The sequence below is a fragment of the Leopardus geoffroyi genome, chromosome E1 (genome assembly GCF_018350155.1).
Source record: "Leopardus geoffroyi isolate Oge1 chromosome E1, O.geoffroyi_Oge1_pat1.0, whole genome shotgun sequence".
NCBI classification, from domain to species: Eukaryota; Metazoa; Chordata; class Mammalia; order Carnivora; family Felidae; genus Leopardus; species Leopardus geoffroyi.
Window position 1 is genome coordinate 19,324,393 of NC_059330.1, and position 27,938 is coordinate 19,352,330.

General features: G+C 38.8%; 1 protein-coding gene and 1 long non-coding RNA gene across 16 annotated transcripts in view; one reads left to right on the forward strand and one right to left on the reverse strand.

Moving 5' to 3' along the window:
* NF1 (neurofibromin 1) overlaps window positions 1-27,938 on the forward strand; it is a 249,817-nt gene that overhangs the window by 212,672 nt on the left and 9,207 nt on the right. For 6 of the 15 annotated variants that reach the window (XM_045488002.1, XM_045488003.1, XM_045488000.1 and 3 more), the window contains 19 exons: window positions 882-1,075; window positions 2,029-2,169; window positions 2,336-2,615; window positions 3,085-3,299; window positions 3,538-3,599; window positions 3,743-3,857; window positions 4,390-4,491; window positions 6,485-6,625; window positions 11,021-11,147; window positions 12,731-12,862; window positions 13,849-13,984; window positions 15,224-15,381; window positions 17,857-17,979; window positions 18,369-18,499; window positions 18,686-18,786; window positions 20,076-20,218; window positions 20,595-20,641; window positions 21,855-22,071; window positions 23,421-23,519. In XM_045488002.1, the coding sequence (XP_045343958.1) occupies window positions 882-1,075; window positions 2,029-2,169; window positions 2,336-2,615; window positions 3,085-3,299; window positions 3,538-3,599; window positions 3,743-3,857; window positions 4,390-4,491; window positions 6,485-6,625; window positions 11,021-11,147; window positions 12,731-12,862; window positions 13,849-13,984; window positions 15,224-15,381; window positions 17,857-17,979; window positions 18,369-18,499; window positions 18,686-18,786; window positions 20,076-20,218; window positions 20,595-20,641; window positions 21,855-22,071; window positions 23,421-23,519 (2,664 nt within the window). Of the gene's footprint in view, window positions 1-881; window positions 1,076-2,028; window positions 2,170-2,335; window positions 2,616-3,084; window positions 3,300-3,537; window positions 3,600-3,742; window positions 3,858-4,389; window positions 4,492-6,484; window positions 6,626-11,020; window positions 11,148-12,730; window positions 12,863-13,848; window positions 13,985-15,223; window positions 15,382-17,856; window positions 17,980-18,368; window positions 18,500-18,685; window positions 18,787-20,075; window positions 20,219-20,594; window positions 20,642-21,854; window positions 22,072-23,420; window positions 23,520-27,711; window positions 27,766-27,938 lie in introns of all 15 variants that reach the window. The other 9 variants (XM_045488009.1, XM_045488011.1, XM_045488010.1 and 6 more) reach the window with 5 other exon arrangements.
* On the reverse strand, window positions 14,387-27,923 carry LOC123603299. Its single transcript, XR_006714821.1, has 2 exons — window positions 27,679-27,923; window positions 14,387-14,802 (listed from the first exon to the last, which is right to left on the reverse strand). It is a non-coding gene; the product is annotated as an uncharacterized LOC123603299 (long non-coding RNA).

Consider the following 27,938-nt stretch of genomic DNA (forward strand, 5'->3'; position numbering starts at 1 on the left):
ATGTTATTTATAATAGCAAAATATGGGAACAATCTAAAGGTCAAACAATGAAGAACTAATTAAATTGTCAGATTTCCATATGATGGAGTAACATGAAACCGTTAAAAATATTTTGGTTCAGAATTTCAGTTTGGGAAGATGAAAATATTCTGGAGATGGAGACTGGAGATAGTTGCACAATGATGTACGTAAGGCCACTGACATGTGCACTTACCGGTGGCAAATTTCATGCCGTGTATATTTTACCACAATTAAAAAAAAGCATTTTGGGGACTCTAGATAAAGTTACATGGAGGAATTTTTGTATCTTTTTCTAAGTCCGAAGTTATTTCAAAATGGTTCAAAAAAATGTTCATGGAGAATTTTTAATGATGAGTAATAACCTCAGTATAACGTGTGGTGCAGAAGATATTCAAAACATACTGCACGTACAGCATAGCCCCCGTCTTTGTGGAAGACATGGGGTGGGTTTTCTGTGCATACGCACACGTAATGTACCTCATCTCTGCATAGCTTTGAAAGCCTGAGGAGAGAGAGATTAATCTCAGCTTCATTTTTGTGGGGATGCTTTCCTTTTCCCTAACTTTCTCGGATTGCCACATATTCCTTTTACAATTAGAGTAAAAATTTTAACTAGAAGGTATTAAGAGGGAGAAAAATAAGATAAACCTTTTCAAACATGGCTAGTTGGCTTCTAAGATTACTTTCTTCATGGCCTATTCTCCTCGTCTCTGTCTTTAACATGTTGGCCAAATCTCTTTTCTCCAGGCAGTCTCCTAGGTAATGATCTTTACCTTTTACCTTCTTTCTCCCAATCCCTTATTTTTATTGTTGATGTCCTTTTCATTGGCCATCTATGCTAATAGTGTATTTTTTCCCAGGTATTGAATTGAAACACCTTTGTTTGGAATACATGACTCCATGGCTGTCAAACCTAGTCCGTTTCTGTAAGCACAATGATGATGCCAAACGACAAAGAGTTACCGCCATTCTCGATAAGCTGATAACAATGACCATAAATGAGAAACAGATGTACCCATCTATTCAAGCCAAAATATGGGGGAGCCTTGGGCAGGTATTGAGTTTGCTCAAATATTTAAATGTGTAGTACCTCCGTGATGCAGATATTAATCTAGTACCCCCTTTGTGCAAAACATTGTGCTAGGCATTAGGGATACAGCTGTGGAAAAGACAGTCCCCTCTTTCAAAAGGCATGCAGACACTCACCTAATTCTTGATCTGGTTCAGAATTGTAGATGTCTAATGCATGTTTCAGAGCCAGAAAAAAACTAGTTATTTTAGTGCTCTTTCCCATGACATAACTGTATAGGATTTAACTGTAAAACTCCAGTGTTTTTTCTAGTAAATAGTGCTGTGTAACATATTCTAGTACCTGACATACCAGAGAGGTCAGTAGATATTTGTCAGTTGATGTTATTTGGGACACCTGCTTTCGTTTATAGTTCTCTCTCACAAGAACACCAGGAGTAAAGTACAGAATATACTGTAATGTTTTCCTTTTTATCTGACAAGAATTATGCCCATCATTTCTTCAACATTACCACTTAAGGAAGTGATCCCTTACTCAAACAACGCTGCGAATCCTCCAAGTAATTTGAAATGACCTTGGAGCTGGTTTTAGAGCTCTGTAAAACATCTCAGCACTTGAAGTCATTTCCTATATATTAAAACAATTGTATTTTTGTATTAATCACACATGACTGTCTTAGGAGACAACAGAGGTGCTTTGCTAGTGGATGAAAATAATACATGTGGAAATTTAAAATTTTTGCATGCCAGTCTCTTCATCTCTGACGCAGTTGAGTGAATATCTTCATACTCCTTCGGATATGTAATGATAAATTACATTTATTGACAGGTCTCTAAATGAAACCTAGTGTTTTGGAGGCCTCAGGGAAAGTAGAAGTTTCATGTTGATTGGGCTGCTGCTTGCAGTATTTTTAAATTAAAAGTTAAGTTGGCACAACAGATGGCTGAAACATACATTATTTCTCCCTCTTCCACTAGATTACAGATCTCCTTGACGTTGTACTAGACAGTTTCATCAAAACCAGTGCGACAGGTGGCTTGGGATCAATAAAAGCCGAGGTGATGGCAGATACTGCCGTAGCTTTGGCTTCTGGAAACGTGAAATTGGTTTCCAGCAAGGTAATCAACTTTTCCTTTGCCTTCTGGACCATGGCATGATGTGTCTGTTTTTATTACCGGGAGGTTTTTTGGTATGGTGACTAGTCATTTTAGAGTTAAACTGAAATTTTTTGTGATAAAACTTTTTTTTAGCCCTTGTGTTTCTTAAAATTCTGTTTCTTGACAGGTTATTGGAAGGATGTGCAAAATAATTGACAAGACATGCTTGTCTCCAACTCCTACCTTAGAACAGCATCTCATGTGGGACGACATTGCCATCCTCGCACGCTACATGCTGATGCTGTCCTTCAACAATTCCCTTGACGTGGCAGCTCATCTCCCCTACCTCTTCCACGTTGTTACTTTCTTAGTAGCCACGGGGCCGCTCTCCCTTAGAGCTTCCACACACGGATTGGTCATTAATATCATTCACTCTCTGTGTACTTGTTCACAGCTGCATTTTAGTGGTGAGTTCCAGGAAAGTAACTTGTGTTTTGTAATTCCTTTCTCCACTTCATATAGCCTGGTTGGCACAAATTATCCTAGTTGTGAGTACGGTGCCTTAACACTAGCTGCTTATTGGAGCTTGTGATAGTGGCATGAAATACTATCAAAAAGAAAAAGAATAAATTAATTCCATTCCATTTCAAGCTATAGCCAAGATTTTGTGTGTGTATTTGTCAGGTAGAATCTTGTAGCTATCACAGAAGCTAAAGCCTGAGCACCAGTTGACGATGTAGCATTACTAGCATGAATTTGTAGAGAAATGGAGCTAAAGCAATGAGCATTGAGATAATGTATCTAGAGGGTTGGTTTAGGGAGCATGGTTATATAATTTTGATCTGCTACTCAAATTTTCCAAATTCAGAGTGAAATTTGCCACGTTAAAAAGTTAATATCTTTAAAGTCTTCACTTGTTCCTTTTTTCTTTTACAGAAGAGACCAAGCAAGTTTTGAGACTCAGTTTGACAGAGTTCTCATTACCCAAGTTTTACTTGCTGTTTGGCATTAGCAAAGTCAAGTCAGCTGCCGTCATCGCCTTCCGCTCCAGTTACCGGGACAGGTCATTCTCTCCTGGCTCCTATGAGAGGGAGACTTTTGCTTTGACATCCTTGGAAACAGTCACAGAAGCTTTGTTGGAGATAATGGAGGTACACTAGGCAAAATGATAAGAAACTAAGGTTATTTTTTTAATCCGTTAGTACTGTAAAGAAGAAATACTAGTTTATTCTATTTTTACGCTTAATGCTTAAATAAAACTCCATGGAATGTGTTTATTGGTAATATATATATATATATACATTGCTTATTTAATGACATTATAATCATTATTTAATGATTAGTATACATTTATGTGCATGAATCTATTTAGAGTATCCTTTTTTTAAGGCATGTATGAGAGATATTCCAACATGCAAGTGGCTGGACCAGTGGACGGAACTAGCTCAAAGGTATGTCCCAAATAAATTTAACTCATAGGAGTATGGGTATTGTTGAAAATGTCAACATTACTGCAGAGTCGATATTTTAATTAATTACCTAGTATGTATAAACACAAAGGTTTTCATAGACTTTTTGGGTCTTTTAATTGCAGATTCGCATTCCAATATAATCCATCCCTGCAACCGAGAGCTCTTGTTGTCTTTGGCTGTATTAGCAAGCGAGTGTCTCATGGGCAGATAAAGCAGATTATCCGTATTCTTAGCAAGGTACGTCTCTGTCCCTCCTCCCAAATATCTGTGGGTCTCAAGTTGGAAAGCATATCTTGCATGTTTCTAAGTGACATCTAAACTTGAAGTTAATAAAATATCTTGCATGTTGCTTGCTAAACCTTTAAACAATGGATTTGGTTATTTTCTTTATTATAATTCTTTGAAGTGAAGAAACCTTTTCTAAAGAAGACACCTTAAAAGAAAATATGTATTGTCTCTTTGGCTAAGAAGGTACTCTTAGTATTTTATCAGTTTTCAAAGCATTTAACTATATGGTAGAACTTGCCTTATATAAAAGTATTTAATTTGTAACAATATAGTAATGCACAAAATATTGTATTGGAATATAACATAGAAGCATTTAAAAATGAAAACCCAAATGATCTAGCTGCCAAGAATACCACAGCATTGGAAATAATTCTAGCACTTACTAACCAAGGAATTATTCTGAACTGATTCTGAGATCCACTTTAGGAGTTTATGTTTTATTTCAGTGAAAGTAAAATAAAAAATTCTGTTTCCCTAAAAGGCGCTTGAGAGTTGCTTAAAAGGACCTGATACTTACAACAGTCAAGTTCTGATAGAAGCCACAGTAATAGCGCTAACCAAATTACAGCCGCTCCTCAATAAGGTAATTACTGTACAGAACGAGCCCATTTAGTTTGGGCATTGGTATTAAATGTTTCATTTTGTGTCAAAGAGTTCAGAAAATAAGTTGGGCTGAGAAGTTATAAAGAAGAGGAGGTAGTTAAAGCAGAACTTCCTGTCTTTAAGTGTAGTTGTTTGAAGAACTCACACTAGAGGAAGATAAGTATGCGGAGGATGTTCTCGGGTGCTTCTAAGTTTTCGTCTCATCAGTGCTAAAGGAAGACAGGTGTAGACTCTGAATTGTTTTGTCCAATAAGTGTTCATTGAGCACCTGCTATGTGCCAAGTACCATTTTAGGTTCTAGAGAGGTAGTACCTGAACCAAACTAATAAAATTCCCTACCCTCATGTAGCTTACATTCTGGGACGAGTGTGGGAGTTGGGGCATGAAATAGATAATAAAATAAGTACGATAATAGTGCACGATCATTACCATGGAGAAATGTAAAGCTGGGTGAAGTGTACCTAATCACCAAAGGAGTTTGGGTGCTAAATGAAGTTGATGTTTAAAAGGAATGAAAAGGGGGCGCCTGGGTGGCGCAGTCGGTTAAGCGTCCGACTTCAGCCAGGTCACGATCTCGCGGTCCGTGAGTTCGAGCCCCGCGTCAGGCTCTGGGCTGGTGGCTCAGAGCCTGGAGCCTGTTTCCGATTCTGTGTCTCCCTCTCTCTCTGCCCCTCCCCCGTTCATGCTCTGTCTCTCTCTGTCCCAAAAATAAAAATAAACGTTAAAAAAAAAAAAAATTTAAAAAAAAATAAAAATAAAAATAAAAGGAATGAAAGGATGAGGCCACTGATTTAGGATGGGCTGAGCTTATCTCAGCTTTTGTGGCCTGGAGCAGGTCGTTTAACATATCTGGACATCATATTTCCACATTGATAAAATGAATAGACTAGATGATGGTGGAGCATTATTTTCCAACTCTAAAGTTGTATAATTATATGAATTGAGTACAAAGATTTGAGGGAGGTTACAGAGAAATAAATACCTGTGTGCTCCTCCTATCGAGTTGTATCTAGGAGCACATCTTCTAATCCTAAATTACACAAAATGGTTCGCTCGTCCTCATAAGTTAAAATGAGGCTCAGAAGGGCTAAGTGACTTCCCCAAGGTCACATACCTAATAAGACAGAACCACGATTCTCTTCCAAGGCTGTCTGACCCTGAAGTCTATGTATTTTCCCCTATACCACACTGCTAAATAAGGGTTCCCCCAAATCAATATCTTTAATTCATAACAGCAAGAGATACTATGCTGATAAGGGTGACAAGAAAATTAAAAGGGTAGAATCTAAAGTTAAAGAGATAGTGGGATTTAGTGTAGAGAAAGGGAGAAAGCCTTGCATAGCAAACCATGCAGCAGGAGGGTCATACAAGAATGCTGGGACAGTGAAGGGATGGTGGGCAGAATATTCTAGTTGTATGGAGAAATTTTGCAGGAGAATAGAGAGAGGGAAGATTGTAAAGATGGGATAGAACTAATCTAACATCTAAGACCCTTCAGAAAGGAGGTTGGAAATGTCCCTATATGTTTTCAAGCAGATAAGCAATATGACAAAAGGAAGGCTTAGAAGGGTTCTTCTGGGGGCATTGTGCACCGCAGATTGGAGTAGGGGGAGACCAGAGGCAAAAAAGAATCCACATTTACAGTAAAGAAGGTTGTTGTAGAATAAAGTCGTTAGCAATAAGCAAATACTAAAGAGACTACTTTGGAAGGATCAATAAGACTTGGTGACTGGAGTTTGGGATCAAAGAACAGGGAGAAACCAAAGTAGGTGTTAATGTTCTCAGCCTGGCTAACTGTGTCTTTAGCTATACACATGCAGTAGATGAAGAGCCTACCCGTATATTTACCTTCTTCAGAAGAGAAAACATGCATCATCTGGGCGTTAATGTGCTCTGTTTGATACTGCAGTGTGTTTTGAACGAGACTGTTTTGTAGCTCATCTCACTAATCTGGAATGCGTGGCCTTTGCCAGGACTCCCCTCTGCACAAAGCCCTCTTTTGGGTAGCTGTGGCTGTGCTACAGCTCGATGAGGTCAACTTGTATTCAGCAGGCACCGCCCTTCTTGAACAAAACCTGCACACCTTAGACAGTCTGCGGATATTCAACGACAAGGTAAGCAAGCTTTCATTTGGCATCCCTAGAGTTAAGGGATGTTAAGAATTCCTCTCTTTTTTATTGTTGTCCTTTTAAAATCAGAAGAGGTCCATAACTTCAATATGAATTTCTTTAATGCAACTTATTGTGAGTATAGCTTCTTAACAACTCATATAAAACTAAACTTTCCTATGTAAAAATAGCAGAAAACAGTATTCACCCAATACTGGTAAATAGAAGAGGGATGAAAAATACTGAGTAGTGGGGCACCTGGGTGGCTCGGTTGAGCATCTCCTGTCAGCTCAGGTCATGATTGGTTCATGGGTTCCAGCCCCTGGCAGTGCAGAGCTTGCTTGGGATTTTCTCTCCCTCTCTCTGCCCCTCCTTAGCTCGCACACACACACTCTCTCCCCCTCTCTCTAATTAAATAAACTTAAAATATATATACATATATTGAGGGGGGGTCCCTGGGTGACTCAGTCAGTTAAGCTTCTGACTCTTGAGTTTGGCTCAGGTCATGATCTCACAGTTCGTGGGTTCGAGCCCCACATAGGGCTCTGCGCTGACAGTGCTGAGCCTGCTTGGGATTCTCTCTCCCTCTCTCTCTGCCCCTCCCCTGCACACACACTCACTCACTCACTCACTCTCAAAAATACATAAACAAACTTTTTTTTTTTTAATTTACATCCAAATTAGTTAGCATATAGTGCAACAATGATTTCAGGAGTAGATTCCTTAGTGCCCCTTACCCATTTAGCCCATCCCCCCTCCCACACCCCCTCCAGTAACCCTCTGTTTGTTCTCCATATTTGAGTCTCTTCTGTTTTGTCCCCCTCCCTGTTTTTATATTGTTTTCATTTCCCTTCCCTTACGTTCATCTGTTTTGTCTCTTAAAGTCCTCATATGAGTGAAGTCATGATTTTTGTCTTTCTCTGACTAATTTCACTTAGCATAATACCCTCCAGTTCTATCCATGTAGTTGCAAATGGCAAGATTTCATTCTTTTTGATTGCCGAGTAATAACTCCATTGTATATATATACCACATCTTCTTTATCCATCCATCCATCCATGGACATTTGGGTTCTTTCCATACTTTGGCTATTGTTGATGGTGCTGCTATAAACATCGGGGTGCCTGTGTCCCTTCGAAACAGCACACCTGTATCCCGTGGATAAATGCCTAGTAGCACAATTGCTGGGTCGTAGGGTAGTTCTATTTTTAGTTTTTTGAGGAACCTCCATACTGTTTTCCAGAGCGGCTGCACCAGCCTGCATTCCCACATAAACAAACATTTTTTAAAAATATATTGAGTAGGGGTGCCTGGGTGGCTTAGTTGATTGAGTGACTTCAGCTTGGGTCATGATCTCACAGTTCATGAGTTCAAGCCCTGCATCAGGCTCTCTGCTGTCAGCACAGAACCCGCTTCAGATCCTCTGCCTCCCGTCCTCTCTGCCTGTCTCCCACTTGCACTATCTCTCTCAAAAATAAATAAACATTAAAAAAAAATTTGAGTAGTAATAGCTACTATGCTAGGCTGTGTGCTGTGCTGTGCTTTGCACTGTACTACATAGGACCATCGTTATTTGTGATTTCATAACCCAAGGTTAGCGTCCTCTACCTCCCATTTCACAGATGAAGAAATAATGTATACATAAGCTTATTTTTATTGAATAATGGTACTTAATGAAAAATAGGGTGGAGAGTCTAAAGGACACTTTGGGGTACTTAATTATACTAGTTTTTGGTTTTGCCTAATCCCACTTTGAAACATACCATTAGCGCCCTTCGTAATGTTTATCAACCTTGACTGTGGTTGGATTTTGGTTCACAGAGTATAGAGGAAGGCATATAACAGTATGAAATGATGTCCCGTTTGTCTTTGGAGAAAAATGGCTAAGTATAGGAAAAAGAAAGGGGAGGAATTTTTTTTTAAAGATATGTACATGTTTATAACAAGAGATTTACTTGAAGTGAGCTGAACAAAGCTGTGAGTGGGAAAAATACAGAGAACAGGAGCATGGTTTGAAGTGTGAAGATAACTTGGGTTAAACACTGTTTCATCAGTCTGCCAGATGTGGTATACACTTGGAACAGCCACCTTGGAGTTTATCCATCAAACCTCCATTTTACAAAACACGAAAGAAAAAAGTTAACTAGCTTGTCCATGTTCGTACATCTGATTGGGGACTAGAGCCCATCCTTCATGATCCCCGTTGCGCTTCTCTGGGGTTGTCTTGGGACCATGGTGCTCAGAGAGAGATAGCTAGCTGTTGGCTATTTGTACGGATATAAAAATAGTTGTAAATGAAATGTCTGTCTAGGCATATCTGCCTTGGTATTTTCATTGCCACAACGGCCCATTAGCAGGAGCTAATATTGACTTCAGTGCCCCCAGGATACTAGGAATCAGAGTTAATAAAGCTTATTAGAAGTTGCCAGGAGGTGAGATGAATAAGGTCTGAGGATCTGCTGTATAACACGGTGACTATAGTTGATAGCACTGTAGTGTATAGTTGACACTTGCTAAGAGTAGAACTGAAAGTTCTGCATTTAACGACTTAATGTTCTCATCAAAAGTGGGCTGTAAATATGTGACATGATGGGCGTGTTCGTTAACTGGATGGGGTAAATTCTTTCACAGTGTAAACGTGTATCAAATCATCATGTTGTACACTTTAAATACCTTAGAATTTTGTCAGTTATACCTTAATAAAGCTAGAAAAAATAAATTGTACATATAGCAGGTTAATAGATAATCATACCTTTTATAGTATTCTGCAACTTCCATTTTTATTTAACAACATAAAGTGAACATCTTTCTAAGCACACACACACACACACACACACACACACACACATTCACACGGACATGTTTCTGTGTGTGTGTGTGTGTAATTCTTTCCCATGGCTGCAGAATATTTTACAGTATGCATGAGCCACAATTTTTTCAACCATTTGCCCATTAATGAACATTTGTTTCTGTCGTTTCTTCTTTTGTGTTATAAGCAGTGCTACTGTAAACACCTCTTGACATTTATTTTAAATACTCCTGTTTTCCTTTCTTTGAGATAGAAATCTAGATAACCTGAGCATGACCCTAAATACCTTCAGTTGTTGGCTTTTAAAAATTTCTGTTCAGGAAAGGGAAAGAAAAATAAGATAAAAACAGAGAGGGAGGCAAACTATAAGAGACTCTTCAATGCAGAGAAAACGAACTGAAGGTTGCTGGAGGGGTATTGGGAGGGGGATGGATTAAATGGGTCATGGGCATTAAGGAAGGCACTTGTGGAGATGAGCACTGGGTGTTATATGTATATGATGAATCCCTAACTTCTACTCCTGAAATGATTATTACAGTATATGTTAAGTAACTTGAATTTAAATAAAAATTTTTTAAAGAGGAGAAAAATAATCTCTGTTCATGAGGGAATCACTGCGTTTTGGTTTTTTTTGTTTTTGTTTTTTTTTTGTTTTTTCATTTTTTTTTTTTTGAGAGAGAGAGCACTCGAGCAGGGGCGGGGCAGAGTGAGAGGAGGACGTAACATCTGAAGCTGGCTCTGCACTGACAGCAGAGAGTCTGATGCAGGGCTCGAACTCACAAACTAGGAGATCATTACCTGAGCTAAAGTCAGAAGCTTAACTGACTGAACTACCCAGGCGCCCCTCCCTGGGGTTTTTTTAAAAATGCAGATTCTGGGGCATTACCCAGTGACCTTAAACCCTAATTATGTTGGGCAAGTTGCATAGCATTTTTAAGTTTCAGTTTCCTTGTTTTCCCACACTAGAATGTAAAATCCACCAAGGCGAGTAGTTTTTGTTTTGTTCACGGATTTATTTGCAGAGCCTAGAGCCATGCCTGGCATGTCAAAAACACATAATAAGTACTTGAGAAGTAAAAGAATGAGCCAATAAATCTGTACAATGGAGCTAATGTTGGCTGCATAGGAGTGCTCTAAGGTTTCAGTACAGTAATGCATCTAACATTGTCGCATACTGCGGGCACTCAGTAAATAGGAACTCTTGTTGTTGTCTTGAATTTTCAGTCATAGTCCACAAAACACTACATCTGCTACAATTCAATGGATGGTCTTGTTTAAAACAACAATAATTCTAATTTTTAAAAAGTCACAATGTAAATTGATAACCATTTGTTTTGCATCATAAACCAAAGCTATTTCATCTTCTATCATCTTATTATTTATGTATGCTTGATTGTCTCACAGTAACTTATTTGTAGTATCTTGAATGTTCTATGGTGTTCTGTAGTCATCTGAAAATAATTTCTCTCAACTCGAAAGGATTACTTATCTTGTCATAGCTGTTGAACACAATGAAAAACCAGTAAGTGACCCTTTAAGGAAAGATCCTGTGTGAACCCCACCAACCATCTTCTGATTATCTTTAATAATAGAGTCCAGAGGAAGTATTTATGGCAATCCGGAACCCTCTGGAATGGCACTGCAAGCAGATGGATCATTTTGTTGGACTCAATTTCAACTCTAACTTTAACTTCGCGCTGGTTGGACACCTCTTAAAAGGTAGAGGCCTTGGGTCAGAATGTTTTTATGAAACAATATCAGAAAGCCTGAAGTAACTAAAATAATTCAAAATTTTAAATAAGTTGAAATAATTTGGCTCATATGTCTTACTTTAACGGCAAATATATCTGTCTTCCTGAGCTATGTTTTGTTCAATATGTATTTTAATAGAGCCTAATTTCCACGTCAATTATCAGATTTCCTTTAAAAGGCAAAAGAGTTGATTCCTACAATAATCCTAAATACCGGACTTTCTAATAGCTGTATTATTAGTCAATACTAAGTATCTTTTTGGTTATTGGAAATAAGACAGACTGCAAATCAATAAATGTAACTTGGGTAACTTATGTTAGAAAATGACAGCTTAGAGAGTTGATCACAGACTTTCCCCAACTTGTTTCTAACGTATTGATTAGTTGCATTGTTACGTACCACAGAACCTCACTTTTCTTGTACCCACACTCCCCCCCCGACCCCCCCACCGCGCTTCAAATTTTTGTATTGCTTATAGCAGTGGTCTCAGCTATTCTTAGAGCCAACCCAATCACTGCCTGCCCTGGCTCCACTCCCCACTGCTGACTTCACTGTGTGTTAGCTTTGGTTTATTAACATGGAACAGCCATGGCCAGAGACTATGCCATTAATAGGAGCGGCATATGGTGAGGAGTCGGAGGCAAGAGCAGTGAGACTTAGGATGAGGAACTAGCATGAACCAATGGTCTTAAGCAGCACTGGCTTTGGTCATAATTAGAGTTTTGTATCAATTTAAATGATTCTTACGCTGGAGGGATCATGGAGGTTCCCCCAGTTTTTGCCTGACATATGTACATACACCCACTAATGTGAATGTAAACATTTGATTTCATCACCTTATGAAATTTCTGCAAAAATATTAATAGTTTTAATCACTAAGGTGAATAGGGATTGCTCAAAAGATATTACACTGACTCCAGGAATTCAAAAGAAGGGTTGCACTAGGCTGATAAAGTGCTTGCCTATTCTGTATTTCTAAAAATATACCAGGTGTTTTCAGTGTCCACATCCCCTGATGTAAAATGGAGTAGCTTTCATGTTTAAAAGGTGTCCAGAGACCAGGCTTACTCTCTGATCAACCCTGTTCTTTGGGTTCTGAGAGCATATGCAGCCTACGTCATTAGGGTTTTTTCTTTAAGAAAAAAAAAAAAAAAAAAAGAATTTTAAGCAATAGAACCCTATTTTCAAAAGATATCGTAAGGTGATCCCCAATACATAGTTTTTTGTTTTTGTTTTTTTTTTAAAGTTCCTGCACTGCTTTAGGGAATGGAATATCTGAAACCACATCCATCTTTCCTAATTTTCCTCTCCCTGAGGTACCTTAGAGTTCCAGGGAACAGTATTCTTTTCTACACATATATGGTACTTAATCTTTTTGTAATTAAGTATTCACATTTGTATGTTTATCTTCCCAAACAGCTGTTCTCAGAAGGCAGGAGTTTTCCCTTATATTTCCTTTCCCTGTAGAGTTACTAGTCAAGAGAGTAAGAACTCAAGGAATACTGGCTGAAAGAATGGACTAACTTCCTGTTCGTTTTTATTTGTTGTAGGGTACAGGCATCCTTCACCTGCCATTGTTGCAAGAACAGTCAGAATTCTGCATACACTACTGACTCTGGTCAACAAACACAGAAACTGTGACAAATTTGAGGTGAACACACAGAGCGTGGCTTACTTGGCAGGTAAAAGCACGAAACAGACAAAATTAATCTTACCGAATCTATCTAAAAACATCTGTCAGTCCTTCAGCTGGTTGCTTGGCGGGGTAAAGAGTTCAGAGTCCAGTCCTGTGGTGGTGGTTAAAATTTTAAGTTTTGCCAAAACATTTTTCCTTATAAAAGAACTTGCATTAAAGTCTGAAATGCATTCCCTTTGTCATCTTTGGCTCAAGACACCGCATGGTTCCCTATTTTCTGTCATAACATCTGAAGGCCTCAGCCTAGCATCCTTGGGCCCTTCAGCAGTTCTCCTGACTGTCGCCTTTCCCTACATTTCCTAAGTCGCAGTTTTTATTACCTCTCCAGATGGATGGGCTATTTTAAGCTCATCTACTTGCCACCCCCTTGGAATCGCCTTTCTGCCTCTTAAAAGTGTATTCCTAATGCCATTTGTTTTAGCCAGAATGTCTGCCCATCCCCACCATCCCATTAAATCTTCCCACTTGTTCTTACCCGGTGTGTGTTTCTCCACTCGGCAACACTTAGCACTCCCGTGTAATGCAGCTCTGGAACGTAGCAAGTGCGGATTCCCAATTTAGGAGACGGCAGTTTGTGGCAGCTTTTTTGTTGGAATCATTTGACCTTGGGGAAATCATCTAATATCTCAGAGTATTTTTCCTTATCTAAAAAATAGACCTTATGGTACCTGTCCTGCCCACTTTCTGTGTTTGTTGAGATCAAAAGTACATTAAAGCACTTGACAAATACAAGGTACTTATTAAATCTCAGTATATTTCATACTTATGTAGTCTTTCAAAACAGACCATAAACTTTCAAGGTAAGAAAGTCTGTCCTAAGTGGTTTATATCCTTAAACTTCACACTCTCTAGGGTTCTTTCTCTACTTGTCTGACAGCTGTTACCCTCTAAGAGGTTGTAAGAAATGTATCCTGTTTTTAGTCACACTTGAAATTTGTTAAATTTTCTCATCTTCCTTCTTTTTCCTTTTAGCCTTACTCACAGTGTCTGAGGAGGTTCGAAGTCGCTGTAGCCTAAAACATAGAAAGTCTCTTCTTCTTACTGATATTTCAATGGAAAATGTTCCTATGGATACATATCCCATCCATCATGGCGACCCCAGCTATAGGTAAGTAGACTTCTTCTCCCATAATTACATGATTATAATCAGGTTTCAATTTTCCATGCCAGTGGAGGCAGGCAGCAAAAATAATCAGGAAGGTAATATATAGGGGAATCTAAAGATATCTAGGAAGAGTATATAAATCAAAACTCCTGTTACACACATGCCATGTTTAATGTGGATTAGTAGTAGGAAAGTTTCTCTTCTTCTAATCTAACTGTGCTCATGTTAACATTAGTTTGCCTCTGTTAAGCACAAACCAGTTGAGTAATGAAAAGAGATGATTTTGAAATTACCGAGTTGTAAGAAAGGGCCTAGGAAAAAAACCAACATGACATATAAGCAACATCACATTCTTAATGATAGAAAACTAAGCTATACAGATTTGTGCAAAGATACACATGCCGACACATTTGTTGTATTTATTCCCATCACACTAAACTTACTTAAAATTTTTCTATGGTGTGGATTTAGTTGGTAGAATAATCACATTATGCCCACTGTTGTATGTGGTTTGGGGTAGTATGTTTTTCACTATAACATGGAGAAATTACATGAAACTTTGGAGACTTTCTATATTTTCAATTAAAAGACATCTTTAAGTTTTAGGTACCATGTTGAATGTAGGAACGTAATTGTGTAGCTGTAGAGCTTCTATCATTCAATTTATCACCATCCCACTTTTCGATTAAAAAGTCTTCCACGGTTTCCCACTGAGATTTTAGCAGTGTATGCAGAAGTTTTCCAGGCACACTTGGTTTTCGATAGTCTTATTCTTCAATCATTTCTAGGATTATATTTCTCTGACATATGCCCTTTTGGTCCTGAAAAGGAAGAAATGAGTTTGCTTGTGTTCCTTTGTCAAAGTATAGTTGCTTTTCTTGGTTTAAACCAAGAATACAATTGCCTGTTTAGACTTGATTTCCCCTGATTAAAAAATCAACGTGGTACAGTTCTGCCAAGCATCAGTGAGTCCCTACTGTGTATAAGACATCGTGGCACGAAAGTAGGAGAAAAGTGCCAATTTTTAAGAAAATTTCCCAAATAGATTCAAGAAACAAAGGAAGAAAGAGAATATTTCTTGGACGTACACTAATAGCTTGTACCCTAAAGCCTTTTAAAGTGCAGTTTTAAAATTAAGTGATTTCTGTCATTGGGAAATAGGACAGCCAATTGAGAGGGGCAAACAGTGGTTGTCTTTGTCACCATGTTACCTAATTCTTCTCAATTGTTTAAATCTCTCAGGACACTAAAGGAGAACCAGCCGTGGTCATCTCCCAAAGGTTCTGAGGGGTACCTTGCAGCCACCTATCCAGCCGTGGGCCAGACCAGTCCCCGGGCCAGGAAGTCCATGAGCTTGGACATGGGGCAGCCTTCTCAGGCCAACACGAAGAAGTTGCTGGGTTAGTTTATCTAAATTACATAGAGTTTGTTAAACTTTTTTTTTTAACGGCCAGATACTTTCACTGTTGGAAGATTATTCAAAGCTGTTCAAAATTATCAAAATTTCCCATTTTGATATAGCAAAGTTTTTGATGCCAGTTACAAGAGAGTTTGATAGATAAGTCAGTTAAGCCATATCAGTTAAACAGACAAATGAGAACAGGATCTTGAACCAGTTTTTTCTGATTCCTAGATGAAATACTGTGCTTATCCTCATTTTGTTCTGCCTTGGCCGGGCAGCAGGGAAATGGGAGTTGGGGAAACATTAGCCCGAGAAAGGAGGAGTCTGGCCGCACTCAGATGCAGGGCCTTTAACAATATATTTCCCCAAAAGTATCGCCTGAGGGCAGAATACATCAATATGCTATGAAGCTGTAATAATGCTATTTGCCACCTTTTCTTTAAAAAGACAACAAAGTAAGATTTTTTTGATTACTGTATTTTTTATTACTATATGATTCTTTTTGAAAATGAAGATTGCTCAGTTACATCAGCATTTGTCGATGAGAGAGATATACCTAAAATTCTGTGAAACCCTCTCCCTTTACAAAAACGGAAAGTAAATAATGAGAGAGCTCACTGACCTCATGCCACCACAGAGGAACTTTGTCTGAAGTTGGAATTGTTTCTAGAATACCTTGGGATCCATATTTCAGTGACCATGAATGGCTCAGTGGGTCTCAGTTATCCATACAAGCATATTTTTAAGTATCTTTGGGTATTGGGAAAATGTTTCTGTTCATAAGGAAAGCAGTGAACAAACAATGAAGTGTGAAGTAAATAATTTGCTAGTGAGCCATGAAAAAAATAGAAACCGTGAAGGTTAATCACTGTCACTAGTCACATAGGGTTGTTACCTTTTGTTTGAGTTTCTTTCTGTTTATACTTTGTCACAAAAGAGTCTTCTAGGAGTTTCCTAGTTACTTCGTGTTTTGTAATTCTGGATTTTCATGCTAAGGAAGTTGTAAGTGCAAAACTAACTTTAGAGAAAATGTACTATTGAATTCAGTTAGCCCATGTGCTAGATGAAAAAGTTAGGGTCTCTGCTTTGAAGAGCTCATAGCTTGGTAGCTAGGCTTATAATCCACTGATTACAAAAGCATCCCCAAGTGTGCCGCTAAGTAACATGTCTTGCTGAGGAGAAACTGAGGATCTGAGGAAATTAGGAAACACTGCAGAGAGGAAGTAACTTTGAACTTTTTGAACTTTTGGGTCTTGAAGATTTACTGTGCACTTGCCTGACAGATACAGGGTGAGGAAGGCGAGTGTTCAAGAGAGGGGAGTGACGTGCGGGAGACTTTATATGCCGCGTTAAGAGATTTAGCCTTTTGTACCCAGCAGGGATCTTTAAGCAGGGAAGGGTTGTTACCAAATTTTGTTTTTAGGCAAGTTTTTCTGGCTGTGATGTGGAGAAATAGTCAGAGATGTTTGGCAAAGGGACCACATAAGGGATTGATAGAGCATCCAAACAAGAGACAGTGTGGACCTACACTAAGGCAGGAGCAATGAGAGAATGGAGAAGAGGGGTCAGGTGTGTGGTGATGTCTGAAGTAGAACGGACGAGACTTAGTGCAAGTCTAAATAGTCCACTGTCACCACTTAAAAAATTTTTTTAAATGTTTATTTAGTTTTGAGAGAGAGAGAGACAGAATGCAAGCAGGGGAGGGGTAGAGAGAGAGGGAGACACAGAATCCGAAGCAGGCCCCAGGCTCTGAGCTGTCGGCACAGAGCCCGATGTGGGGCTCGAACCCACAGACCACGAGATTGTGACCTGAGCCAAAGTCAGGCGCTTAACCGACTGAGCCACCCAGGCGCCCCTCACCTTCGTTACTTGAAATAAGAGAAAGGTATTTCATGTAGTGCGATACGTGACTTAGACTCAAAGCCAAGTGGAGACGGTGCTACTTGCCATTTTTGAAGCATGTCCCAGTATATCTATTATTTAGTACTTTCAGGCATGCAAATGTTGTTTTCAAAACTGAAGCGTTAAAATCAAACTTTGATCTTGCCCACATGTGGAAAATTTTCATGCTAATGACTAATTCTTGCCACAAGCAGAATTTCTTAAATTGAGAAAAGGCTGTTCAGACATAGTTGATCTTTGCAGCTGAACAGTGCATACCCCTATACTCATCACCAAACATTGTACTTGTTGGCAGAGTTGGTTACCTCCAGTGTGGTGAATGTAATCTCAGTTTAATTTGGACCAATGAGGTACATCCGGTCCTGAGATGGAAAGCCGTGGGGCCAAAATTCCTTGACAAGATGGAAACTAAAGGAGCGAGACTCTGCCCCCAGGGATGTGTTTGAGCTTTCTTTGGGTCCTTAAATGAAAACTTAAACACTTGATGTCCAAACATTTTCTTTTTAGTATAAATCCTATTCACAGACACTGTGGTTAATGAACTGCCATATTCTGTAACTTTTGTTTATAGGAACAAGGAAAAGTTTTGATCACTTGATATCAGACACAAAGGCTCCTAAAAGGCAAGAAATGGAATCAGGGATCACAACACCCCCCAAAATGAGGAGAGTAGCAGAAACTGATTATGAAATGGGTGAGAAACAGAGTTAATAATTGATCTAGATCATTGAAAATAAGATGGGAGAGCCATATTTGCTTTCCAGCCATTTCTTAGAGTCTTTAGGATGAAATATAGACGCGTTTGCTCTTGTTCAGAAGATAAGCTATACGGTCCTTAAAATGAAAGTATTCCTGAAACCTGTATAAAAAGTAATCATATATATGATATACAGCATTGTAAACAGCTGGCCAGAACTTCTGTGTAGGTGAATATTAATTCTGTAAGATATTGATGTTGCTGTTTTAAGTACCTGCTAAAAAGCTATTGAATTATAGAAGTACAGTAAAACGTTAGGTGAAGTGGTATCTGGTGTGAATGTTCGGTTAATACAGCTGATTGTGTTAATCCGTATCTCACTGCAGAAACTCAGAGGATTTCCTCATCACAACAACACCCGCATTTGCGTAAAGTTTCGGTGTCTGAATCAAACGTTCTCTTGGATGAAGAAGTACTTACTGATCCGAAGATCCAAGCGCTTCTTCTTACCGTTCTGGTAAAATGTTTGACCTTTCGTGGGGGGTGGGTTTTTTGCCCTCAAGTTTTTATTGCAGTCTATTCTTGGGAGGCCCTTAAATGCTAAAAACATGAAAAGGAAGACGGTCTTCTGCCTCTCACCAGAACAGATAACAGTTCACCACAGAATAAAATGTGTTTTGTTGACTTTTTTGCACTTTGGCAGGCTACGCTGGTAAAATACACCACGGATGAGTTTGATCAGCGGATTCTTTATGAATACTTAGCGGAAGCCAGTGTTGTTTTCCCCAAGGTTTTTCCAGTCGTGTAAGTATCTCTTGTTTGTGTTTGACTTTTGTATCTATCTTGAAGTCATGTGTTTTATAAAAGCTCAGGCAAAGTATCATCCAATAATGTTCACCGGTTGTGGAGTGGGGGGGGATACGAGACAGTGTAATAGAGATTTCAGCTTAGAAACAGTGGTTTAGTGGGGGCCAAGACTAGTTTTGGCCTATTAGGGAAAACATTTTTTTTTTTTTTTTATCTTGTTGATTTTCTGAAGGCTTCATCCTGATGAGCATTGTTCATTCCCTCACTTAGCAGCAAACTGTTAGATGCTGTATGTACCTGTTTTGGTTTCTTTTTTGGTAGAGCTTGTGTGTTTATCCACAGCTGAGTGAAAACAAAATTAACCTTCTATATAGGAGATGACTTTTATTCTCTCTGAAGAGCAAAGATCATATTAGCCTCAAAGTATTCAAATCTAGGGGCGCCTGGGTGGCTCAGTCGGTTAAGCATCCGACTTCGGCTCAGGTCATGATCTCGCAGTTCGTGGGTTCGAGCCCCGCATCGGGCTCTTGCTGACAGCTCAGAGCCTGGAGCCTGTTTCATATTCTGTGTCTCCCTCTCTCTCTCTGAGCCACCCCTGTTCATGCTCTGTCTCTCTCTGTCTCAAAAATCAATAAACGTTAAAAAAAAAATTAAAAAAAAAAAAAGTATTCAAATCTAAATAACCCAAAGAAACATGGGATATTCTGTTCCTGATCTAGACCTTCTATGTAGTATCATTGTATCCTTACTTTTGTTTAATCTCATTTTAAAATGTCAGAATTTTATATAGTTGGCTCTTGGTTATTTCTATTAATGGAGTGTGGCCGGGTTAGACATAGTTAATTTCCTCTTAATTTTGAATAGATCATATGTTCCACCCCTCCAAATTAATTTTGCTTTCCTAAAGTGACTGATATTAAATTTAGTTTTAACTCCCTGGGTACATATCAACAGTCAGCAGAAAGAAATGGTCCTAAAACATGTCAAATGACAGAAGCCAACCTTGTCTTGAGCAAACAGTCACCATATATAATTAAACACGGTTGCGTGGCAGTACTAGTTGGTTGTTTTTACCATATTTTTCTTGACGACTAAAAAGGACAACCACGAAAATAAATTCATACGTTTATTGTAGAAAATTGGAAAAGCACCAGAAAGTAAAAAAACACCCCTCTCCCTTCATCTTTATCACGTTGTTCTGGGGAATATATGATCTTTTCCAGTGTATATTACCATGTAAGTTTCCTTTAAAATGTTCCTGTGTTTTGTTTTTGTTTTTTTCTTAGACACAATTTGTTGGACTCTAAGATCAACACCCTGTTGTCATTGTGCCAAGATCCAAATTTGTTAAATCCAATTCATGGAATTGTGCAGAGTGTGGTGTACCATGAGGAATCTCCACCACAGTACCAGACATCATACCTGCAAAGTAAATGTCTCAGGAGGATGGTTGATGAACTTGCTAAAATGAGTGCTGTTACAGAATGCATGCCTAAAGAATTCTTTATAAGGGACCGGCTTGTTCATACTTCTCTCTCCATATGCCGTTTTCTGACTCTTTTCATCGCGTGTTCAGTTGTTCAATACAATACAAAGTTGTGGTTTACAACTTTTTAAAATTGCAATATGGTTTTATACTGAGTTTAAGTGAGTTTTAATCTACCCTGACATTCATTGTTAAAAAAAAAAAAAAAAAAAGGTTTCAAATGTGTATAGGTTTTAAATGTCATCAACTATACAACTTATTTAATTTCTGTTAAGAGAGTATCATGCTTGTTGTAAGAGTAACATTTGATTTGTTGCAGGTTTTGGTTTTAATGGCTTGTGGCGGTTTGCAGGACCCTTTTCAAAGGTAAGAAAATATTTTTTTCTCTACTGACAAAATGAAAGTTTTTATTCGTATTAGTGTACCTGCTCTGAGAACATACAATACTCTGAAAACCAGAGTGATGATTCACAATAAACACATTATTTTTCTAAAATGTTTTCCACCATAGACTCTTTCCAAGAGGCAGCACCTTTAATAGGTTTATATATTAGTTTTTACCAAAAAACAACTCAGTTCCACTTAGGCTTGACTTTTCAGAAGGGTGTGATGAACTTCTGCAAAGTTTTCTGCTCTCGGTCACTCATGTGTTTGATGATCGTAATGCATACACTTAAGTATCTTGTAATCAGAAAGGAGCATTACCTGTGGCTAAAATCTACCTCGTGACCCAAAAGTAATATAATGTTATATTTCAACTCAATCTCCGTTCTTAAAAAAATTACATAATTAAAAAAAAAAAAAATTACCTCCTGAAAACATTTTTCCTTCCAACCTGTTGGATTAGATTCATTCTTCCCTGAATATATCCTTATTTGTTTCTACTCATTTTTTTCTTTGATTGGCGTTAGTTGATATAGTGCTACATAAATGTGTTTTTGATGATTCTATTACTGGTTCCTCTAGATTGAGATTCCTTGAAGGCAGGACTTCTTTTTCTTCCCCCCACAGTTCCTAGTGCAGTGGCCTAGTTTTATGAATTCAGTATTTCATTTTTATTTTGTTCAGTTATTGCTGAATATCTTTTGATATGCCAACATTGTGATTTTTAAAACGGGTCTGAGTTCCTAGAAGTAAGTATATCATGCAGGAATGTGTGTAGTTGCACGCAATTCTCTGCCCTTCCCAGTGTTCAGTTAGTCGAATATGTAAATGGCAGCTGGAATGATGATACTCTGTTCGTTTTCTCTGTTTTGGAAAACTGACTAGGCATCATTCCTGATGGTTTTATTGTCTCAGGATCAATGCCGTCTTTGCTTCTGCATGGCTTTCAGTAATTACAGGTTCATTCGGAAGCTGTAGGTGTAAGCCAAATAAAATTCCCCACATTAAGTCCCATGGTAGTCTAGAAATACTACACCAACCTCTCCCTGCCCCCTTTTAGCCCTGCAGAATACAAAAGAAGAAAAACAGTACATTAAGCCCAAGACAAAAATTGAGTTAATCTTTTGTGGCTTCAGAGGGGATTTACAGAAAAAAAGAATGGAGCTAAAATAATTTCCTATATTTTCCATTACAGCAAACCCAAATCCCAGACTATGCTGAGCTTATTGTTAAGTTTCTTGATGCCTTGATTGACACGTATTTGCCTGGAATTGATGAAGAAACCAGTGAGGAGTCCCTCCTGACACCCACTTCTCCTTATCCTCCTGCAGTGCAGAGCCAGCTTAGTATCACTGCTAACCTTAACCTTTCTAATTCCATGACCTCACTCGCAACTTCCCAGCATTCCCCAGGTTAGTAAATGTAATCTTTATATAAATTTGAGCAATACTATTAATATTACCAACATCAGGACTTCCCTTGTTATCAGGTTATAGTATATTTATAGTACATTTTGCTCCTTTTGATCATGAGGTTCATCTTACATTTCTTCTTTACCTTAGAGTTGACTTGAATTTTGTTATTCTATAAAGCTTTCTACTTTCAAACAGTTATTCATAAGATAGTGAAATGTTTAGTGTTCACACAGTGTTCTAAGGTTGATAATTTTTTAGAATTTGGCCAGGAAGAGCAACCTCTGTTACCTTACCCTGTAAGTGAAGAGAATTAGAATTCCCTTCCTAGATATATTAGCCTTGCCCTAAGGGCTTCTATGTCTCTGGTACAGCGTACCATATCCAAAAAATACACAAAGTACAGTAGTACCCCCTCTCCCCGTTGCCAGCAACAACTCAACCATCCAGAGACCAACCTGAAAATCTATAAATTAACAGCCAGAAAAAAGCCATCTCAAGAAAATAACATCTTCAAGCTCATAAGTGTGTTCCTTTACCATGGAGTCACTCTTAGGTCCACATGGGAAAAATATGCCAATGCAGACACGCAGCCAAGAAGTGGGTACACTGAGAAAGAATAGCTAATAGCTTGAGCAGGGCTGAGGCACACAAGATGGCAGGGATGGCAAACTTTACCGACTCCTGGGCTCATCCAGTGTCCCAGTGAATGTTTTCATACACCTCTGGTCCACATCAAAGGTGTTACTCGGGGCAGAACTGATGCCACTGTATATGATGATGACAGTGGGTAGTGAGGGAAAGCTTCTGTGTAGTCATGTTTGCTATTCAGAATGATACCCTTCTGAAATGGTAAAAAATTTTAAAAAAAGGTTTTGTGTTTCAAGTTCCATTATCTGAAAATTCTACTTAGGAAGCAGCTCATTCTATAAGGAAAAGGTACTATACACTGTTCTTTTTTAGGTGTTAGCATGGATTTTCTTTTTAAAAGCCAAGTAATGTATTACTCCTATTTTGTGATGTTCAAGACACATAAGTAGAACCCCCAAGTTTATAATCCTAGTTTTGCCTGAATATTTAAACATGCATAATTTCGAAGGCCTGAAGAACTCGGCAAGTATAATAGCCAATTCGCATGATAAACCGTCTCATTAAATAACCTGTATCCATCTATTAAGCTCTGGTCAACAACAAAGCTTTGGTTAGCAGAGGAAACAAACCATTTGGTCCAGCATTTATTTATCAGTCACCTTACTGCATTTCTTTTTTCCTCCAAGAAATAAAAGAAATCTGGCCAACTTCCCTTCCGCATATAACCATGTTCCTTTGCCCTCTGTCCCTTATTCCAGAGGACAGTGTTTCTCCAAGTGTGATTCCTAGACCAGCATCAGCGTCATTTGGGAGCTCGCTAGAATGCAGGTGCTACAGTCCCACTGCAGACCTCCTACGTAAGAAAGTCCAAGAGTGGGGCCCCACCAGCAGTCTGCTTTAATAAACACCCTGGGTGATCCTTACATACACTGGAGTGTGAGAGGCACTGCCCTAGGGTATGCCTGTGATCTTGACCCATTATCAGTGTTCCAACCATTAAAGCCAGGGAAAAACTTAAAATACACTTTCTTCTAGATATTCCAGCCACTGAATTCTTTCCCTCACCATCACCATCCCCTCCAAATCTTAGCATTTTGGAGCTAAGGAGAACTACAGAGATAATTTAGTTCTAGGCCCGCCAGGGTTGAGGGTGATGGGGTAATTAAGGTTTAGAAGAGTGAAGGTAATTGCTTTATCACGCAGTTCTTCTCCAGAACCAAGGCTAGTGCTCTACCGCATACTTTGTCTTCCATATCTGTGATGTATCCATCACCTTTCTTCCTTCCCTTCATCTCCCTTTTTCTTTCATTTATGTGTCTATTTATTGCTGTCTCATTACTTCCACCTGCCTCACCCTAAGTCCACCGCTCCTTTTCTTCTGTAGGGCGGTTTTCTGGGTTCCTTGTTGTTTGTAATGTTAATGGCAATCAGAAATGTGTAGACTCTGTCTATACTGTCCTCTTGTTTTTTTAAAGTTTGGTCTATTTCCATCAAACTTTTGGCTCTTGGGCTACTAAAGTGGTGTTAAACCTGTCAAAATGATTATTTGTTTTTATATTAACTCTTTTTTGTTTTTTACACCCGGACTAATTGTTAGGGAGATTTCTGCCCATCTTTGCCCACTCATGGAGACAGTAAAGTAATCAGATTGAGAATAAAGGTAACAGTACAGGTTCTCCTGCTAGTTGATTAATTGCTCATATCCTGTATTGGTTTAAAAAAAAAAAAAATAGCCCTACCCTGCAACCTCTTATTTAGAACTGCTTATAAAAATCAGAAAATAGTATGTATGGTTTTTGTTACAGTTTTATACGTACTCTTAGCCAAAAGGCTGAGAAGCAATTTTTTGGTTACGGTTTCAACCAGGAGTGTCACTTCCAGTAGTTCTTCAGACGGCTGCTTGAATGGACTGCCACACTCTGGAAACCTGCCACTATGCTCAAAGGAAACTGAAGCTTTAAAAGCAATAGAATTAATTACGTAAAATCGTGGTGTTCAGCAATTCCTAGCTCTCAGTTGCAAATCGTGTGTCCTTGGTTTACCAGATTAATTTACCGCATGTTTTTGGAGAAGGTGGTTATCCTTTCAGTAGTGATGTCACTCTCCAATGAAACAAACCCATTTTTATCTTTCAATTGTGGGCTCATCTCTATGAAGGGATCCTGGTTTATCTATGTATATAATTGCTGCACTTTTGTCTTTTGCTCTTATGGAATTACCTCTGTAAGAGTTAATGCTTCATTTGTAATTAGGTATACTGCTTTGTATCTCTAGCTACATGTAATCTTAGATTCCTGTCCCCTCTGTTCTTTATGGAGTGGAATTTGCTGATATCAAAGGGCTGAAAGAGGTGATGAATCTTACCCAGATTCCTAACTCAGCCTAGCATTTCAACTTTGCTGTTTGGCTGTATAAAAGGCAAAATATTTCCCTATCTCCACTCCCATTAGCCAAGTCCCAAGCGTAAGTATTTAAAGAAACTCGATGTCACCCCCTGAAATGGAGCACAAATGTGGCTTGCCATCAAATTACCCAACATTAATCTGCGCCCAATCTCCTGAGCTGTAAGCAGGTGAAGTCTCTGTTGCCCTATGTCAAAAAGCCACGGCTGCTGATCTGCATAGAGCCCAGCTCTTCACTGCAAACTGTCCTTGTCGATCAAGGCACTGCTGTCTACATCTTTGTTCCTTAGCAGGGTCAGCCACTCGGCTGTATTTTCTTTTTGGTCACCAACCAGCCTTCTCTGCTGTCAAATCAGCTAGGTAAGAGATTCGTAAACTCCCTCCCCCTCCGAAGCATTAAACCTCACTTAAATAAAAAAAATTGTGGGCGGTAATTCATCAACCACCAGCTTTTGAGGAAGGGGTGGTCATTTACTTACACAAAGCAATTGCCTCTGAAAATGCATTCTTCTTGACAAATTATCATTAGCTCACTTGTCTATCCCCTTAGCACAAGGAGGATTATTTGATAAATCTATATTTTAAAATGTGTAAATGGCTGTTTTCTGACTCCCTCCCTAGTTGAAATTGAATTTGGCATCGGTGGAGCCATCAGTGGAGTTCAGTGCATGTAAAATTGTATTAACTGTGGACCTTTTAGCCAAATGGACATAAAACTTTGCCTCTTCAGATTTTCCCAAATGCCACTAAGAGAACCCTGAAGAGAATGCATGGAATTTACTCTCTCATATATAAGAATATTCCAAATTGATTTTTTAATCTACTATTAGGTCCAGGGTGGTAGAGTTGGACTTGAATGGAAGAACCAGGATTAGAGCTAGAAAATCAGGTCTATCCACTTAAAAATGTTGGGGCAGGCAGGGGGCGGGGCAGGGGTGGGAGGGAGGAGTACCCTCTGTCTTGCTTAAGGCCAAGCCATGAGTGGCTCCTGTAGATGCTGAGCAAAGAAGCCTTTTTAAAGCCATAGTTCTGAATGCTTTATAACCATTTCAAGTGCAGTCTCCTGGCATCTTCTCTGCACATTAAAGAGCAAGTATATCAGAAATAAAATCCAGATGGAATTAGTACTCATTAAAAAGAAATTAAGCAGACCCACTTCCAGTGTATTAAAATTTAATTGATACTCTGCCAAGGTCTCCTAGTATTTTTCACACTAATTTAATTCAGTAAACATTTGAACATCCGTTTTGGAGGTGTACCCTAAGACACTCTGGGACACGAAAAGATGAGAGAGACCCTGGTCACCAGCAACATCACGGTTTTTGCCTATGGATCTCACTCAGTATTGGATTTTGAGCTAAATTTTTTACTTCCTTCTAACAAATTCTACATGTACACAGGTTCTTTGCTTTTAAGTGCAAAATTAATACTACAGTGTTCTGTGGAAAATAACCAAAACTCCAGATATTTGTCCTACAGAGATCCATGCAAGGAACTCTTTTAGACCTAAGGAAGTGGGGAAGCTAGTAGGACTTAATACCTGCCCTCAAATGGATTTCAGAATAAGAGGGGTAAAGTGCACACAGATAACTATTTTGATTTGACCTCTTTTGTGGGACTTGCCATGTTGTACTTTATACTGTTTTCTGATGGATCAAAGGGACATTTGTTTGGAAGAATCACATAACAGTCGTGACAAAACTTTTATAACGTATTTGTGACCTCAGAAAATGTGAGGTGTTAATTGATTTTTTAACCCAAACAAGCATGGGATCTATTTTAAATGGTTTTTGCTAGAAAAAGGATCTCTCCCCCCCCCCTTTGATTAGCTTATTTTATTCTTAGTATTGGAGCATGAATTTTTTAGAACAAAAGCCTGTTCAGTTGAGTTTTTGTTTTGTTTTGTTTTGTTTTTTGTTTTTAAATCACCCCTTCCACTTTATTTTGGGACTGTGTCCAAGCCTGTCAGTTACTCACTTTCCTTCTGAAATGCAGACCTTCTGGGTGGATCAACTGGGAATTACAAGCATTCTTTAGCCAGTAGCCCTGACAGTTATATGCACGGTAACAGTGTGTCAAAACCATTTCTCTACACTTAGAGTTAACTCTGAGCCCGTAAGGTTCCTGATGTATTTACCAGGTTTAAAATGTCTCCCTCTTAGAAGAAACTTAAAGGCCTCTCTCTAGGGACTACTTAAAATCTCTGAAACAATTTTAATGTTTTAGGGAACTGCATGTGGTATCCCCAGACCTTTATTTGGCATTCTCTTGATTATTTTTCCCTTCTTTTTCTGTGTTATTATTATCCTGTATTTCAGGGAGAAAAATAATTTAAGCTGAGCAGTTGCTTGCTGTAATTTCTAATTTTTCATTTAATTTTTTAGTTTAATTCTTGATTTAAACTAAAATTATTATTCTAACGGAGGTGGTAAAAACATGTCTACCCGTAAAATTAGAAGTTCTAACATTTGTTTACAGAGTGTAATATTTAGGCGATTAATGGTCAGAGTTCAATAATTCAAAACTGATTTCTTCTGAAAACCAGGGAACATAATAATCATCCCATACCTACTCGTATTTCACCCTTTTAAAAAATCCTGTGGCCATCACTCACTTTTGTTTTTCCTTCCATTCCGTGTCTGTGAAGCTTCTCTGCCTTGCTCTAAATCGGCAGTTTTCATGCAGCTGTTTCCTCATCAAGGTACTCTATCCTTCCGTCAGCTTTGCACGAAATACCGCTTACCCCACGCTCGTCCTGGGCACGTGGCATGAGACTTCACTCACCGATCCCTGTAAGCACAGTTTGGCTTAGCACCTGAGGCACTTGTAACACCACCGCTGTAAGGTCTGGTGCTTATTGGGCCTGCGGGGCCG